This window comes from Neomonachus schauinslandi, chromosome 7, assembly GCF_002201575.2.
Source record: "Neomonachus schauinslandi chromosome 7, ASM220157v2, whole genome shotgun sequence".
Lineage (NCBI taxonomy): Eukaryota > Metazoa > Chordata > Mammalia > Carnivora > Phocidae > Neomonachus > Neomonachus schauinslandi.
This window is the reverse complement of record NC_058409.1, coordinates 26,760,381-26,777,134: the sequence shown is the minus strand read 5'-3', so window position 1 is coordinate 26,777,134 and position 16,754 is coordinate 26,760,381. Positions and strand designations below refer to the sequence as shown.

Genomic DNA, 16,754 nt, shown 5'->3' with positions numbered 1-16,754 from the left:
CGCGGGCCGGGGGACGCGGTTTGAAGAGAAGTTGGCACGGGCGGCGCTCGGCCGGGCTCGGGTCGCCGCGCTCCGCGTGGCCCACGCGGGGCCTCGCGCGCGCACGGCGCCCTCCCAGGCCCTGCCCGGCCGCGCGGGATTCTCTTTGGTTTTGTTCAAACAGCAAACCCGGAAGCCAACTTCTCTCCAAACCGCGTCCCCCGGCCCGCGCCTGGGCGCTTTTGTGGGAAGGCGACAGTGCTGGCCCCTCCCCCGGCGACCCTTCCCGGGGCGGGCGGGCGGGCTGAGCCGGAGGCCCCGGGGAGGCCCCGCGGCGCTGGCCGGCCAGCCTGGGCCTGGGCGATCGGGAGCTGCGGTGCGCGGAGTTGTACTTGGTGAGGCCCCCGCCGGCCCGCGAGTTGCCGGCCCCCGCACAATAAGTCGGGCCCGAGAGCCAGGTGGCGGTGGTGTAGGCGTCTGGCTCGGTCTCTGCGGAGAGGGGCGGGTTGGCCGCTGGGGGATACTCGTGGGATTGGAGCCGGGCAGGGCCGGGGCGGAGGTTGTCCAGGGACTGGCTGGAGAGGGGACGCGGGAACCCCCCGTTGCCCTCGTTCATCTTCCCATCAGCCTTTTGTTTGCTTTGTGGCTGGGAGTTTTTTTTTTAAAAAAAGGTAACTCCGGAAGGCTGTAGGCTCCCAGGGTGGAGAAGGCCGGGAGGGAAGGACTCGCTGGGGGTGGGGTGGAGTGGGGAGGTGAGTGCGCTGGACGCCGCTGGCGGTGTCACCTGACAACAGGTGTGCGGGGTGGCGCGCCCCGCCTCCACTCCTGCGGGGACCGCGGATCACTCAGGGATCTGGTCAGTAGATTGGAAGGTTCTTTTAGACCAGATGTTAGGGAAAATATTGCGGAGTTTGAAAGCGAGAAACGCCTGTACGGACAGCTAAGACAAACTTTGACTTCAGCAATTACAATTACCATGAAATCCTTGTAAGATTTTAATGATCCAATAAACAGCATATAAAAATAGACAATTAGAGGGGCATTCTTGTTAGCTTCTCTTTTTCTTCCACCTTTGTGGTTTGAGGTTTTACCGTTAAAGAGGGGGCAAAGTACTTTGTCCCAGGCTTCCTGCCCCGCGGACTAGGGGAATTTCAAACAGCTTTAGGTTTGAGTGGGAGACTCTAGTTGTAAGTTAGGTGGAATCCACCTACTGCAGGCCACCTTTAGTGTACCAATTGCCTTCAGAGGAGTTATTGGCTCTGAAATGGCCACCTCATGCCTGCAACTGGAATTTATACCCCTTGTACACAACTGACTAAAGTTGGGCAGTGTCATCCCAGTCTCCAGTGGGGATAAAGTTGCTTTAAAACCTTATTTTTTTCTTAAAACCCCCCCCAAAACCAAAATACCCTCGAGTCTTTAAATTCTTCTCCCCTCTAGTTTTAGGAAGAGAGCAGGAAATCTCTTCATTCTGTTATTTTGTTTTATAGCCTGTCACCATTGTTAATGCTGATCACTAGATGAAGGCTTTAAGAAGGAAGGAACAGTTTAAGTGAAAATTATTTGAGGTAGGGCCTTTAGAATGAGGAGTGGTCTGGAACATCACTTGTGACACCATAACCCACAGCCGTAAGTCACTGGCGTGGTCTGTACCAAAGTGGCCAGGCGCAGGGAGTGGTACATCTCCGTCTGCCATTTCTTCTGGCCCCGGTGACAGCAGAACTCCGAGACCCCTTATCCCTTTCCCATAGAGAGGCTTCGAGTACATGTATTCTGGGACCTGCCTCTAATACCTTCAGAGCTAATGCTGCCTCTGGTCGTTTAAAGGTGATTTATTGAAATAAACCAAATTGCAAACCGCAAGCTGGCAAAACACAATAAGAACCTATATATGCTATTGATCAGAATTACAGCAGCTTCTGCTTTTTGTTGGATTGTGCCTTTGGATTGGTGTTAGGTTTTTCAGAGCTCCGTTCCTGGCACATATGCTGGGAAGGAGCAGGGGTGAGAGGGGCCTCTCACCCCTTGGGTGAGAGAGAACTTGGGTCCTCCCCAAGTTCTACAGTTTTAGAAGTACATTGGGGGCCACCCCAGCTCTTGCGAGTGAGCCCAAGTGGGTTCCAAAGAGTTGTATAGCTTGTTTGCTTGGATCAAGCCTGCCAGACTGGTGTCTTACAGTCTTTCAATAAATAATTCCTGAGAATCAACTCGTGAGTCAGGCACTGGGGACAGGAGCATGATCAAGAAATGCCCAGTCCTCATCCTTGGGAAAGTGATGCAAAGAGTAGACAGGCAAGTGGCTGTTGCAAGGTTGGTGCAGAAGGCCACAGGAGCTCCCATGGTAGCCCCCAGAACAGTGACATAAGCAGGAGCAAGCCCGGCCTGGGTACAGAAAGGCCAAGTAGGAGTTGGCTGGGCAAAGGAGGGCAGAAGCGGACAAGCATTTGAGGCCTGGGGAACCCCACGTATTGAGTCTTAGAACAGTGAGAATAGAGGTCAGATGGGGGAACCACCAGAGGCTCAGGATGGCTGAATCCTGGAGGGAGTCAGGTGAAGCTAGAAGTGGCCATTGAAGGCTCTGAGCAGGAGAGAGACATGGCCAGATGTTCTTTATCCTTACTGGGAATACTTCATCTATTCAACAAATACTGAATGGCTTCTAGATGCCAAGCCAAAACAACCAGGGTCCTCCTCTATTGAAGCTCACATTTAAACTTTTCCTTTAACAGCCTTCCATTGAAATGGCCATCTTAAGAGTTTGGCACAACCTTTAAAAGAGAGAGGAGGTGTAAAGGAAAGCTTCCTCTTGAAGTAGGAAGATAGTGTCTTGCTATTGAAATGTAGTGCTGAGTCCTTCAGTGCAGCTCCCGAGCTTGGGGCTTTTACAGAGGTGAAATTGTAATCCCAGACTAGCCTCCTGTAAACTCTTTCCTGAATAACACTTGTGTTTGGCTTCTGTTTTTTCCCCACCACTAAAAACCTAACACACGAGGAAGATACGTATGCTGGAACAAAATTTGCAGTTTAGGATTTATTTATTATCTCAATTTGTCCTTCTCTCCTTGTTTGTACTCCCTTGGTTCATTGAGGGTAGACTGTAAGTTCTTTAATCATCCGCTCACTTGATGATGTAGTGTTTTATGAATGGAGAGAGATGTTTTTCCTGATTGGCTAGAGTACCAGAACGAGTCTCTCTTCTCAGCCAATCAGAGGGCTGTTTCTGAACCTCTGCTCTGTGAGCGATAGTTGTGTATTAGATCCTCATGCCTCTGGGGACTTGATAGCAGTGACACCGTTAATCATCTGGTATGATAGGAGTAAATGGAAGAGAATGCTGTAAACAGGATTAGTGTCCTGTGCTTCAGAATTAAGTGTCTCAGGTTTGCTGTCATGATTGGAGTTGATGGGAAGGTGGCAAATGCATGTGGACATGTGGGCATTTATCCAGCTGCAGGGAGTGGGTGGTGCGGTCCTCCCCCGGCAACAGTGACTTAAACCACAGATCGCTCAGATTCCCCCATCCTCGGGTGCTGGAGATAGGGCCGTCTGACTAGCAGCTCCCCAGCAGTTCTGGTCAATATTTCTTTCGGGATCGATATGCACGGATTCACTGCTTAGATAATAAAAGACTTCACAATCGCCGGTTCCAGTGGTTTTGTAAGTGCCCTGATTAAGGGTTTTCTATGCTGTAGCCTTAGCAGAGGTCAGTCACTTGCAGATGTGAGGGAGGTAAGTATTTCCGTCTGGTCTCTTTTGTCTTTTACTGAGCTAGTCCCGTGGCAAAAGAGGTGGCTGGAGCCATAGAATTATCAGGGAGTGGGAAGGCCTCTTCGTGGCTCCTACCTTAGCTGTCGGGGCAGTTGTGGTATTCCCTTCCTGGGAATCCGTAAGGTGGTTCCACAAGCTCCCTGAATTTTGAGGCTCTGAGTTCCCACAGGGATTGGCCAGGTATGTGTCCACAAATGGTCTCACTGAAGGTCCCTGACTGGTGTCCCACTTGCCACATCTCTGAGTCCTGTGGCCTTTGGCCTTTGGAAATGCTGCTCTCATCTTTGTCAAGAGAACCCCATCCTCTGTAAATGCCCACTAATCAGTCACCATCCAGCCAGCATTTGAGAGCCTACCAGGTAACAGGCAGGGTGATGGGGTCCTGGAGGTACACTGGTGAGCAGAGCCGACTGATGCATCCCATCACTACAGACAAGGAAATTGGCAGTGATGATACAGTGTAGCAACTGCTAAGGTTGAGGAGGTTGGTTTCAGAATATTTATATACCTTGGATCTAGAGTAGCAATCAGGTTAGAAGAAAGGCCTGGAAACTGCATCTGTGGAGCACTTTATTTTTATTTACTTATGGAGATAAATTATTTATTTACTTATTTGAAAGAGAGAGAGAGAGAGCACAAGCGGAGTAGAGAGGCAGTGGGAGAGGGAGAAGCAGGGTCCCCGCTGAGCAGAGAGGCTGACTCTTGGGGCTCCATCCCAGGATCCCGAGATTAATACCTGAGCCAAAGGCAGACGCATAACTGACTGAGCCACCCAGGGGCCTCTACAGAACCCTTTATATAAGATTGAGAAAAGTAATTAAACATATTAAAGAATGGTGGCAAGCTAAGGAATATTATAGGGGATTTGTAGCTGAGCTCAGGGGCCACAGCAGGAATGTCCACTGAGGAAACAGGAGCAGTTTGGCCTGGTGGATACCTTGTTGCTGGAAATAGGGAGAGAGGGGCTGTGGGACCTTGCATGCAAGGCTGGAGTCTGGGCATAGGGCTGCTCCAAACTAGACTGTGACTTGGGGGGCACAAGGCACAGCCACAGCAGGAACACAGAGGAGGGAGCCACGTGATAGGTCTGCGTCACCAGACCGCTAGGTAGGATCGCCCCAGACAGAGGGCTGGAGAGGGTGTTCTAGACTGAGATCGTGGCATGTGCTGAAGAGTGAAGGTAGGAATGAAGGCGGTTTGTAATGCAGCGAGGAGCCTGTTAGGGTGCCCTGTTGGGGAGGAGTGGAACAGTGTGGTAGTAGGTAGGATAGCCCTTTGCCCCTTTTATCTCTGTTGCCCTTCCTGATAGTAGAGGGCTTGTCACTCTCATGTCCATCTTATTCACGGGATCCTCACAGCCAGCCTTACTAGTCCTGTACCATGAGGACAGGTCACATGCCCTGGTCCCATCTCAGTTGTTGGGAGGCCTGTGGTCAGAGACTTGCCTTTCACTCAAGCCTGGCTCACTTCTCCATATAGCCCTTCTCCAACAGCGTGTGACTCTGGGTAAGCTTTGGGTTTCTGCAAGCAAGGTTCATGTCTATTGTGACTAATTTATAGTCGGAGGAGTTGCAGAGGTAAAGACCACAGAGATCCCTCAGGACCCACCACAGAATCTTCATTTCCTGGCCTGGTAACAGTCAAAAAAACCAGCTAAGCTAATGTGCCCTGATGAATGGATGCCAAGGTTGCCTAAAGCCGTGTCGCTGTCTTCAAAGCATGTGGGGCCCTCTCTAGGGGTGAGGGCTTCTGGTTTCTTGAATGGGGTGCCCTCCTGGATGATTAGTCCTGGAAGGAGGGAAGGACACAGTTTTGTCAGTTTAACAAGATAGTATAGCTGATCCTCTTCTGAGCAATGTCAGTGCATTGAAGAGAAGCCGAGTGTGTTAGAAGCCACTTTTTCTGTGATGGAGGACCAGCCATCTCTCAGAAGAGGCTGGATACAGGACATGGGTCAGACAGGGCCCAGTAGGCTTTGGCTGGTTGCTCACACCCTGGCTTCATGGTCAGCTTTCAACTTGGTTTGTTATGTGACAGAGACTGGCTGTTTTTTCCTCTGACCAAATAGCTAAAGGACATTTCTCAACCTCTCTTGCAATTAGTTGTGGCCATATGACCAAGTTCTAGTCAATGAATCATGGTCATGGTCAGTACTGGTGTGCCCCCCTTCTAGGCCTGGCCCTTGAAGACCTCCGTGTGTTATCCTCCATGGCCTTTTCCCTTCTGTGGTAACACTGGGAATTGTGCATTGAAGGATGGGAGGGGTCCAGGTCCATGACTCATGTGGAGCAGCACCTGCCAATCATGGAGACCCACTTTGGACTTTCACGAGGGAGAAGTAAGCTGTAGGGGCTTGTTTGTTACAGCAGCTAGTGCTGTCCTTGCCAGTGAAAATAACCAACATCAGTTTTCAAGGAGGCGGCCTCTTTTCAAATTATACACATTGTTGTTATTTTTATTGACTTTCCTGAGCACTCAGTCAGTGAGTGCTTGTCGGGCCCTGCATATGCAAGTTTTCGCTCAGTTCTCCCACCAACTGTCTGGGGTCCATTCTGTCTTCATCACTGCTTGACGGTAAAGTAAGCTCCGAGGGTAACATTATGTCACACGCCCAAGGACACATAGGCCTAAGTGGCAGAGCCACAGCCTGAATGAGGCCAGGCTGACTTTGCAATTTGAGTCAGTGCTCAATAGCCACATCCACCACAGCCACTCTCCCCCGATGTGGGTGCCTGGCCCTGGCCGCCCTTGTCTCCATAGACCCCTGAAGAGCAGGATGGACCTGGCACATTCACGGGATTATCTGGAGACTACCCAGCTACAAGGTGATTTTCCTAAAGATATTTTTAAAGTCAGCACACATCACTGGATGTCAGGAGGCTGCATGGCTCCGTCAGAAGTCTTTCCAAGCTGTGACTGCAGCTTAGGGACCTATAGTTAGAAGTGTGGGAAGAACATGGGAGGGGTGAGGAACAGGAGTTGCAGGACCAGCCCTGGCGTGGGGGGGATATGAAGACGTGGGGCCGCGTTATCAGGAGCCTGACTGAAAATTAGGTGTGAAGATGTTCTCTTAGCAGAATGGCACCTGAGGATCCATGACATTGAAGGTCCTGCCTGGGACCCAGGGACTTAGGGATGAGCTGACCACAGCCTGGCCTCAGGTAGCTTGCAGTGCAGTCAGGCTGGGGAGGCAGATGCACGGAGACGTGCCAGAATGTGGGCTTTGAGAACATGGAGCAGCGAGTGACGCCAGTCCGTGGTCAGGCCGGAGGACAGGGATTGAAAGAGATCAGCTCAGCGGGCTGGCAAGAGGACAAAGGGTGTCAAGAGGCAGGAGAGACATTCTGGACCCTGCATCGCAGGGCAGGAAGTCAGGGGCGGCCTGGAGCTTGGGCCCCGGGCAGGGGTGGCAGGAAGCAGTGCCGTGGAAGCTGCTGGAGGATGCTGTTTGTGGCTGGCTCAGGGTGATGGGGAACCCGCAAGGGGGCACACATCCTCTGGCCTCAGTGGAGCTGAGCATGGTAGGTAAGAAGGAGAGAGAGCTGAACCAAGCCAGGGAGGCCGAAGAGAAGGGAAGAGGCCCGAGAAGTTACGAGGTGGGTTCAACAGAGCTTGGCTAATGGCGGGGCACTGTGAAGGGGGGCAGAGAAGTAGGGCCCAGGTTGACTGCTGCTTGGTGGCTTGGTGCATGAGGTTGTCACTGCTGGGGCTGAGAAACCCAGAGGAGGGAGTTTCAGGTGCCCATGGGACTTTCAAGTGGGTCCTTACCACAGGCAGTCAGAACAGATCTCTGGGGCTGCACAGCCAGGTGGGCACCTGGGGGTCCATGGCCTGTCCACGGAATGGCTGGAGTGGAAGGGAAGCACCAGGAGCGTCACTTATAAGGAATGAGCATTTCTAGGGACCATAAGGTCCCTGCATGCTGATGGCTCGTCTCTGGGGCAGGACATTGCCCGAATCCCACAGAGGCAGCCCCAGACATACCCAGACAGCTCTGCCTGGGGATGGGAGCTGACGCCTGCACTCCGGTAAGAATGGGGCTCAGCTGACTAATCATCACTGACCGTAGGCCTCTCCTGCTAAAGGAGGGGAAATGTTCAGATCTGCAAACTCCTAGTCCAGAGGCGTGGGGTTGGTCTGTGAAACACATTTGTAGCCAAGCAAAAGACTGCTGGGAAGCCCACTGACCGCTTTCCCTGCAGACACACACATGCACACATGTGGGCAGGTACCATTTCCTGCTCAGAGTCAGCATGGACACCTGTTTGCAGGGAACCTTTCAAAATGGAGCTCATCACAGCAAGAAATGGAGCCATTTAATTGTTCCAGAGAAACTCAGGCCCTTCTGGGACTCTCTTTAGCACTCAGTGATCAATTAAGACTTGGTGCCCCTTGATGAGAAATAGAAGGTTCTCATCATAATTGTCTGTAGCTATCCCACCCCCACCCCCAACATCTATCCATAGCCACCATAATTCTGTTAGAGTGCCCAAGAATTCTGCTGTCTGCTGTTCTGACCATCTGTGTCAGGCAGACAACTGAGATGATCTTAGGGGTCGCACTGATGTTAGGTACGGACCACGGTGTGTTCCAAATACAGGGTTGGGTGTCAGAGTAACAAGGACTCCTAACTCTGTGGCCCCTGCTGGCATAGAGGCATGGCCTGTTGGAGCTGGAGTGGCCCACACACCACACAGCCTGACCTCAGTGTACCAGTAAATGGGAGTCCTGTCCATTTGGTTTAGTGGTTGAGCATAGATGTCCGCCAGGAAATGCTTGCATGGTGCCCAAGGATAGGCCTCAGCCTCTTCACAACCCCTCTCCCGGCGCCCTCACTGCTTTTCATGATGATCATTTAAGTGACTGTAGGGTTATTTCTTCTCTCTCTTCCCCACCAGCTCTGGGAGAACAGGGATCCCATTTGCCTTGTGCCCTGCTGTCCCCGTTCCCCAGCCTAGCTCCTGAAGTGAATGCATGAATGACTTGAATGTTCTCAGCAAACATTTGAGACCTTGAATGCTCTTGGCACACATGTAGACCTTAGTGGTGTCCTGCCAGGAGTACAGCCAGGGGCGGCCCTCTGAGAGCCTGCACTCTGACGGGAGAGACGGGGGCAGGTGCACATCATTGTGGCATGAAGTGCAAGGGGGCTCAGAGGATGGCGTAGCTGTATCTGAGCACTCAGGGAAGGGTTGGCAGAGGGCAGAACGCAAGTGTGAGGGATCGTGGTGGTCCTGGCCGAAGGGCCCAGCCCCTGCAGGGGAGGCCATTTACAGGAGCTGTGTGTGACTCCCCGTGTCCAAGTTTGGGCCACCGGAGGTATGGGGTGAAGCTGGATGGATGTGCCAGGCCTAGATTTCTGAGGCATTGCATGACAGGCCACGGGTGTTGATTTTTCTTAGGAACTGTGGCAGCCAGGGAAAGCTTTCAGACCAGGGCGGTTGAGTATTCAGACTTGTATGTACTACCCTCGGAGGCCAGGTGGATTGGAGAGTAGGGCCCATGGTGGGGAGACCTCCTCAGGAGATGTTTGAGATCATTTGGTTAATGATGACCTGGATTCAGTCACAGTTGGGGTGGATAGGAGAGGCCTTCCAAGAGTTGATGGAGATGGAGCATCCTCTGGAGTTGAGTGACATTTTGGATGGGGATGGGGAGGAGGAGCAGGGAAAGACAAGCACTTCTCTGTCTTCTCTAAGGACAGGCCCAGCTAGTGGACTGGAAGTGTTCTGAGGGCCTGTGATTGCGGCCCAGCTATCTGCTGAACTCCTGTGAGCTGTTCTTGCCCCCCAACAGAGAAAGGATCGTGAGGTAGAGACGCTGCTTTCATCAGAGGGCCTAGGTATCAGGCTTTACATCATTCTGGGGGCAGGGGACATAGTTTTCTTTCATGAAGGCTTCATCCCATTTATCCGCCCTGGTCTCAAGGGTATGAAAATGCAATTGTTAAACAAGTGTATAGGACGTAGTCAAGAAATCCCATTTTCTTTTACATCATGTGGCATAAAGGCAAGGCACTTAAGAGCACTCATTGTCAGAGTAACGTTTAAGTGCAGGTGGCCGCTAAAATTGATGTTATGGTATAAAACGTGAAGAGCATCGCCATTCTCTTTTTAGGGGCCGAAGCGCTCCAGCGGAGTGCATCAGCTGGGCTCGGAGGACTCAGTGGCTGCAGGCGGTGGCATTTCTTCTAGGGGCCAGAGAGTGTGGGGAAGTGGGGGGACCCCGTCCCAGGATCCTGACGTCTGTGCCTCTTGCCTCCACAGTGTGCTTACTGATTCACCTCCAGGGCCACCGCCATGTCAAGCCGGGGTGGGAAGAAGAAGTCCACCAAAACCTCCCGGTCCGCCAAGGCGGGAGTCATCTTCCCCGTGGGGCGGATGCTGCGCTACATCAAGAAAGGCCATCCCAAGTACAGGATTGGAGTGGGGGCGCCCGTGTACATGGCCGCCGTCCTGGAGTACCTGACAGGTGAGTAGGTCCGAGTCCCCCGAGGACACCACAGGACTCGTGGCGGTTCGGACACTTTCTAGGAACTGATCCGATCTGTGTGGTTTCTTTTATTTTGAAACTTTTCAAAACCTGCAGAGAAGTGACAGGAGTAGTACGATGAACATTTTCACCCAGGTGCCCTGGTTTTTGACATTCTGCCCCATTGGCTTTTTTTTTTTTTTTTAAAGATTTTATTTATTTATTTGACAGAGAGATAGCAAGAGCAGGAACACAAGCAGGGGGAGTGGGAGAGGGAGAAGCAGGCTTCCCGCAGAGCAGAGAGCCCGACGCGGGGCTCGATCCCGGGACTCTGGGATCATGACCTGAGCCGAAGGCAGTCGCTTAATGACTGAGCCACCCAGGCGCCCCTGCCCCATTGGCTTTTTCTCCCCCAACCTGGGTTTGTATGTGCGTGTGCATAGGTGTGCACGTTTATACATTTATTTTTGGCTGTTATATAGTCCATTTAGAAATTTCTTTAATCTCCCAGTATTGGCCTTTATAGTTTTTTTGGTTTTCTTTCCTGATCCAGCATCCATTTCAGGATCCTGCATTTCCTTTAGTTGCCAGGTTTCTTTAGTCTTATTTAAGTTAAAACAATTGCTCTGGTTGGTTTTTGGTTGTTTTTTTTTTTTTTTTTATTTTTTAAAACTTTTCCTTGATTTGTTTTTTTTTTTTTTTTTTTTTTTTTTTAATTTTTTAAAACTCTTCCATGATATGGACATTTTTGAAGAGTGCATCCAGTTGTGTTGTGGAATGTCCTGCAGTCTGGGTTGGTCCTATGCTTGGATTTGGGTTAAACGTTTTGGCAGGGGGATTACCTAAGTGCCGTTGTGTCCTTGTCTAGTATCATGCCAGGAGGCATGTGATGTGGGTTTGTCCTGCCACTGGTGATTCACTCGGGTCATATGGTTGAGGTGGTGTCTGCTGGATTTCTGCACAGCCTTCACCCAGTGGCTTTGGCATTCCTGGATGATCCTACCTGAATCTGTTACTACTATAGTGGTTACAAAAGAGTGATTTTTCTACTTCTGTCATCTCTTCTGCCTGTATTAGTTGGCACTTTTCTGTAAAGAACTTACTTTCCGTCTGCCCTTTCCCTCTTTCTGTTTTTTGTACTCAAAATGTTACTTCATGGACTTCTTTAATTTAATGGGTTATACACTATGACGTCATTATTCAGTACTCTGCTCACATTGTCTCATGTTTGACATTCAAGCTGGTTCTGCTGTCCTTTGCGATGGCCTCTTCCATTCTTACACATTTTCTTGCTTTCCCCCACAACGAGGTGTTCTAGTCTCACCCTGAATTTCCCTAGCCCCAATCTCGAAATCAGCTCGCTCTCTCGGGGTGGGGAGGTGGTCCTTTTCCCGAAAATAACCTTACTGGTCTCACTGATGGCTCTATGGCCACTGTGGGAACCCACCTGGGCAGGGATGTCACCCCCATTTGTAGTGACGAGAAAACCAGCCTAAAAGCATAGGAGAACTTGCCTGGGGTGGCATATGGCTGGTAGGGAGTAGAGAAGGGACCCAGATCCTTCTGGGCCGTTGTAACGCTTTTACTTCTTAGTGCTCCATGCACCTCAGGGTATGTGGCAGGAAGGGCCCCCTCCATTCTTGCAGCCAGACAGGGAGACTCAGCAAGACAAGGTGCCTCTTCTGAAGTGGTAATAGGCAGCAGGAGAGCTGGATCACTTCTTGCTCTCCTGTCTCTCAGTGTGGCAAGACCAAGGGTTCCTCCATAAAGAACACTGTCATGAGGGACATGAAGTTGTTGTATTCTTTTGAAAGCACCTAGGCACGAGAAGTCATCGGTGGGTTATAGTTGGGAGGCATTTACACTTCTGGGACATTTAACCCCCTGCTTGTCAGAGACTCTTAGAGGTGTAGCATGAGCTAGGCATGATTCTTCTCCTTCTACAGATGAGGAACCAGAGGCCCAGAGCTTATGACACACCCAGGAAAGCCATGTAGAACATTGGCAATCAGGGGAGAAGTTACTAGATAGGAAGCGGAGGACGTTGCTTCATTCTGGCTTGCCAGTTTACGTGCTGTGTGACCTAGAGTGATTCGCTTAACCTCTCTGGGCCCCAATTTCCTTACAACTCAGATGTTGACAATGCCCATGCTCCACCAACTCCAGGCTGCTGTGACACCCAAAGGGCTTTCTTTGAGCATGATAAGTGGATGTGCTGGGCATATCCAGTCAGGCCGTGATTCCTGGTTCCCGAATGCCCTGATGTCCTTGTCACTGGGATGTCCACTACCATTAGATCAAGTACCACATCAGTTTCATTTCTTCCATCAAGTTTCTGTTTTTTAGTTTGCAGGGTGTGGGGTGGGGGTGAGGAGATACCATCGCTCCAACATATCTGAGGCAGTTACTGTGTGTGGCACACAGAAAAGCTGGACGTTTTCCTCGTCTGTGCCTGGCTGGCTCTGGAGCTGAGCACAGTGCTCATGAGTTTGAGGTCAGCGGGCCCATGCTCATGGACTTGGACTCTGTTTGTCCCCACGCCCATTGTGCCTCTCCCCAGCTCTCCTGGGTGTATGGGAGTGGTCACGGAGGGGCGTGGGGATGGTCGGGGCACTCGTCACCAGTGCCGGCCGGTAGCTCAAGGCAAATTTTTGCTCAGCTGTCAGCCATGTTAACCCCTGTATATTAAGAATAATATATATTTTTACGTTTTACCAAGTTCTTCCAGCAGAGCTGTAGTTCGCCGAATCCAAGCCGTTTTGTCTGCGGGCATGCAGTGCTGTCATTGGCTTGACCACTGCCCTGTGCCTGCCCCCACCGTGGTGCCCGGCCCACCTGACGGACACTTCGGGAGACATCCTGAGACATGAGTGCTGTGCTCAGTCACTGTTGTGGTCACCTGTGCCCTGTTGGCAGATGGGGTAGTAGCTGGGCTCAGGGGCCATATCCGGTGAAAACACTGCTCCGTCCCACCCCTCAGAACAGCGCTGTGAGCCATACCGACCGACCAGCCCTAAGCACCTTGGGCTGGGATGTGACAGCATGTGACTATTTGGAAGTTCTGAGTGTTTGCCCACTCAGAACTTTGGTTTTGTTCCACGAGTGAGAAGGAAAGGTGGACAGCCCCTCTTTCTGCTCTGCTCTTTGATTTTGCTTCCCTGAAGACACTTTCTCATTCGTTCCACAAACTGTTGAGCACCTGCTGTGTACCAGGCACCGTGCTAGGCTCTGTACGAGAACATGGGCGAGATTGCAGCAGAAATGGTCTCTGTTCTGTGCCGCTCGTGGGCTAGGCTGGGAGAAAGAGCCAACCAACCCAGATGGTTTCTGCCCATGACGGACGCCATGGAGAGCATGAGCCGGCCAAAGCAGCGGCCCTGACGCCGGGGCTCCTGGAAAGGACCTGGCTCAGGAAGGCTTCTGTGAGGAGGAGCTCTCGGCCGTGGCCTGGCGAAGGAGGTGCGGCCTGTCAGCCCCATAGAGCTGTCAGTGGGGCTGTGCCAGCCACGCACCTGTGCTCCAGGAGCCGGCTGGGTGCCAGCCTTACCCCAGAGCTCGGGGAAGATGGGCAACAAGGGAGAAGCCCAGGCGCCAGCCCTCGAGCTGCTCAGGACCTCGACAAGGATGTGGCACAGACATGATGCTGAAGCGTGAGGCATGTGAGCCAAGTCCCAGCCATTCAGCAGGTCCTCACTGAACATGTATCTGGTCCTGGGCTAGAAGCCCGAGCAAGACCTTTCCTCCCCCCAGGGAGCTTTCTGTCCAGGGACAGGTACAGGCAAGAAGCAGGCGGTGCTGTAGGTTTGTGTTAGGCGGAGGAGGCTTGTTAACCAAAGGCCCCCGCTTGTCTTGCTGTCACCCGAACGGCCCAGTAGAGGGACTGTGTTCAGACTCTTACAGGTGGTGCACAGAGCTGCAGGCCCGGTGATGGAGGTGTGCCGCCTGATGCCCTTCGACGTGGCTGGGCCGGGCCTCCGCTTTCAGCAGGCCCCAGCGGAGAGATGAGGGGCCTGGAGGAGGTTGCTAATGGGACAGCTGAGCTACCAGGGTCCTGCTGGGGCTAGGTGGCTGCAGAGCAGGGAGCTGACATTTCCTCGGTGGCCAGCCCTAGGGACCAGATGGGATGCCATGATATTCAGGGGCTGTCATGGAGACACAGTAGAGCTGGGCGGTGAAGATGTGGACCTAGGTGTCCACAATTTCATAATTGTGGCCTTGGGCCAGTCACTCACATTTCTGGGCTGTGGTTTGATTACCTGTACAATGGGGCTAGTAGTGACTGTCCCGCAGGGTTATAGACGCTGCAGTGAGGGGACGCAGGGCAAGGGCTCATCCCACACACACACAGTGTAAGTGCCTCAATCTAACCCTTAGCAGTGGGGTTAAGGCAGAGAGAGGAGGAAGTCCCTAGTACCCCTCTTCTGGCGGCTGAGGTTACTTTCCTTGGGAGTGGTGACGGGGGCGGTCACTGCCCACTCGTGTGTGTCGTCCTTCAGCGGCCCAGAGCCCACCGAGCCTCGCCGGCACCTGGAGAATGCCTCGGCGGCTTCAGCTCCTCCTCTCCCTCGTTTGTTTCAAGCGGCACTTAATTCCTCCTCCTAAAGCCTGGACGAGCCTCAGCACCAAGATGTCCTGTTACCAAACTCTTCTGTCTGTTGTTGGCGGCCCCTTCTATCCTGAGCACCTGGCACATGCAAGGACAGCTTCTTGAAGGATGTTTCAGTTAGCCAGGAGCTGAGCATGCCAGAGCTGAGGCCGCAGCAGCATTAAGAGTGTCTGAGTCAACAGGGGCCCTTCAGGCCAGAGGCCATCAGAGCCCAGTGACATCCCTCCTCCCCACCCCCACCATGCAGAGCATGTTTTCAGGGGTGAGGGACCACAGGGTTCTCCTCCTTACGGCCTGCTCCAGGCTAGAGTAGATGTGGGGAGGAGGTTGTAGCCTTGCATCTTGCTCTGAAATGTGAATTTGGCCTCTGTTTCTCCTCTTGGGTCCAGAGCCCAATCACCTGCCATACTTAAGAGGAAAAGACAACATCTGGAACAAGCTTGGGCCTGGCCACCAGACAGCTCCTTCCCCGAATCTGCCTGCACCTGGCTCTGCCTCCCAGCTGGCCTCTCTCTGGAGCTCTTCCCAGGGAATGTGACGCTGTCCATGCGTCCTCTCAGTGGCCAGGACCAGCTGGGCCTTGCTCCATTCTGCACCAGGAGGATTGACTGCACCTAAAGCATTTAGCCAGCATTCATACCAACCCCGCGACACATGGTAGGTGGAAGTGTTACTGCATGGAAACTGAGGCAGTCAGGGCAGCCCCTGCCCAGCCATCATCTTCGCCCCCATGGTACTGTGGTACTTGTCCCTTCCATGACATCTAAATGATAACATTTAAGGGAAAAGGGGACTTGGCTTGAGTCAGGTTGGAATCTCTCCCCTGCGCCCAGCATAGCATTGCTGGAAGGCATAGATGTGAGACATGAGATGACCAACATGTGGTATGGCTTTTGCCCCAGTGAAATGTCCATTCATGTTGGGGACACACCAGCCCAGAGACCAATAAAGGAATAGGGCAGACGAAGGGGGAAGTTAAAGGTGCTTGAGTCCTACAGTTGGGAGGAGGGGTGGTAACTGAAAAGTGTGCAGAAGAGCAGAGAGCAAGCACCCTTGTGATTTGTTGGTCTCTTTTTTTTTTAGATTTCATTTATTTAGAGAGAGAGAGAGAGAGCACAAGGTGGGGGTGAGGAGCAGAAGGGGAGGGAGAGGGTGGAAGAAAGAATCGCAAGTGGACTCCATACTGAGCACGGAGCCTCACATGGGGCTGAGATCATGACCTGAGCCGAGATCGTGACCTGAGCCGAAATCAAGAGTCCGATGTTTAAGCAACCGAGCCACCCAGGCATCCCTGATTTGTTGGTCTTAAGTCATGGGTCAAGGCACTGTGGGTCAGCATTGTTCTGTGTTTAGCAGAACCTAAGTGTGTCATGAAATTTAAGAGGTATTCCACCAAAAAACACGGCTTGGTGGCTGAGATAGGGAGACGGCTAGATTCATAGCCTCTCTTTTGAGATGGATACGTGAATAACCTCAGATGAGTTTCTCAGGGAAGGAATTTGTTTTAGTTTGGGAACCACCAAGAAGTAGCTGTGTTTACTGTAGGACTCTTGAACATGTTGGTGTCACTGTGAATCCCCACGGGAAGGAACTGTGATCAATAGTGGTTCCCAAACTTTATCACAAAAGTCCTTTAAGGAACACCTTAAAACACCTTGCACAGTGCAGTGTAGGGGACCCTGGTACGGCTTACACCCATGACAAACAGCACTGTGAGGCAGGCTATGTGAAGAAGCAAAACCAGAAGCTTCCACCAAGAGCAGGCTTTGGTTTTTGTGCCATTGAGATGCAAAGCTTGGCTCTGAGGGGCCGTCGCACAGAAGGTGCCTCAACATGCGCTAGGTGCTGTGGTGTCTCGGGAAGCCCCTAGCACGTATTTTACTAAGCTGAGTTGCTCAGGTATTAACTCGGGGACGGCCTACCAGACCCC

The 16,754-nt window shown here is 52.2% G+C and overlaps 1 protein-coding gene across 5 annotated transcripts in view; it reads left to right on the top strand.

Moving 5' to 3' along the window:
- The window catches only part of LOC110591142 (core histone macro-H2A.1), an 81,632-nt gene that overhangs the window by 719 nt on the left and 64,159 nt on the right, over positions 1-16,754 (top strand). For 4 of the 5 annotated variants that reach the window (XM_044917173.1, XM_044917172.1, XM_044917169.1 and 1 more), the window contains exon 2: positions 10,014-10,218. In XM_044917173.1, coding sequence (XP_044773108.1) covers positions 10,047-10,218 — 172 coding nt within the window. In that variant the 5' untranslated portion in view covers positions 10,014-10,046. Of the gene's footprint in view, positions 1-5,195; positions 5,254-10,013; positions 10,219-16,754 lie in introns of those variants that run through there. The other variant, XM_044917171.1, reaches the window with a different exon arrangement.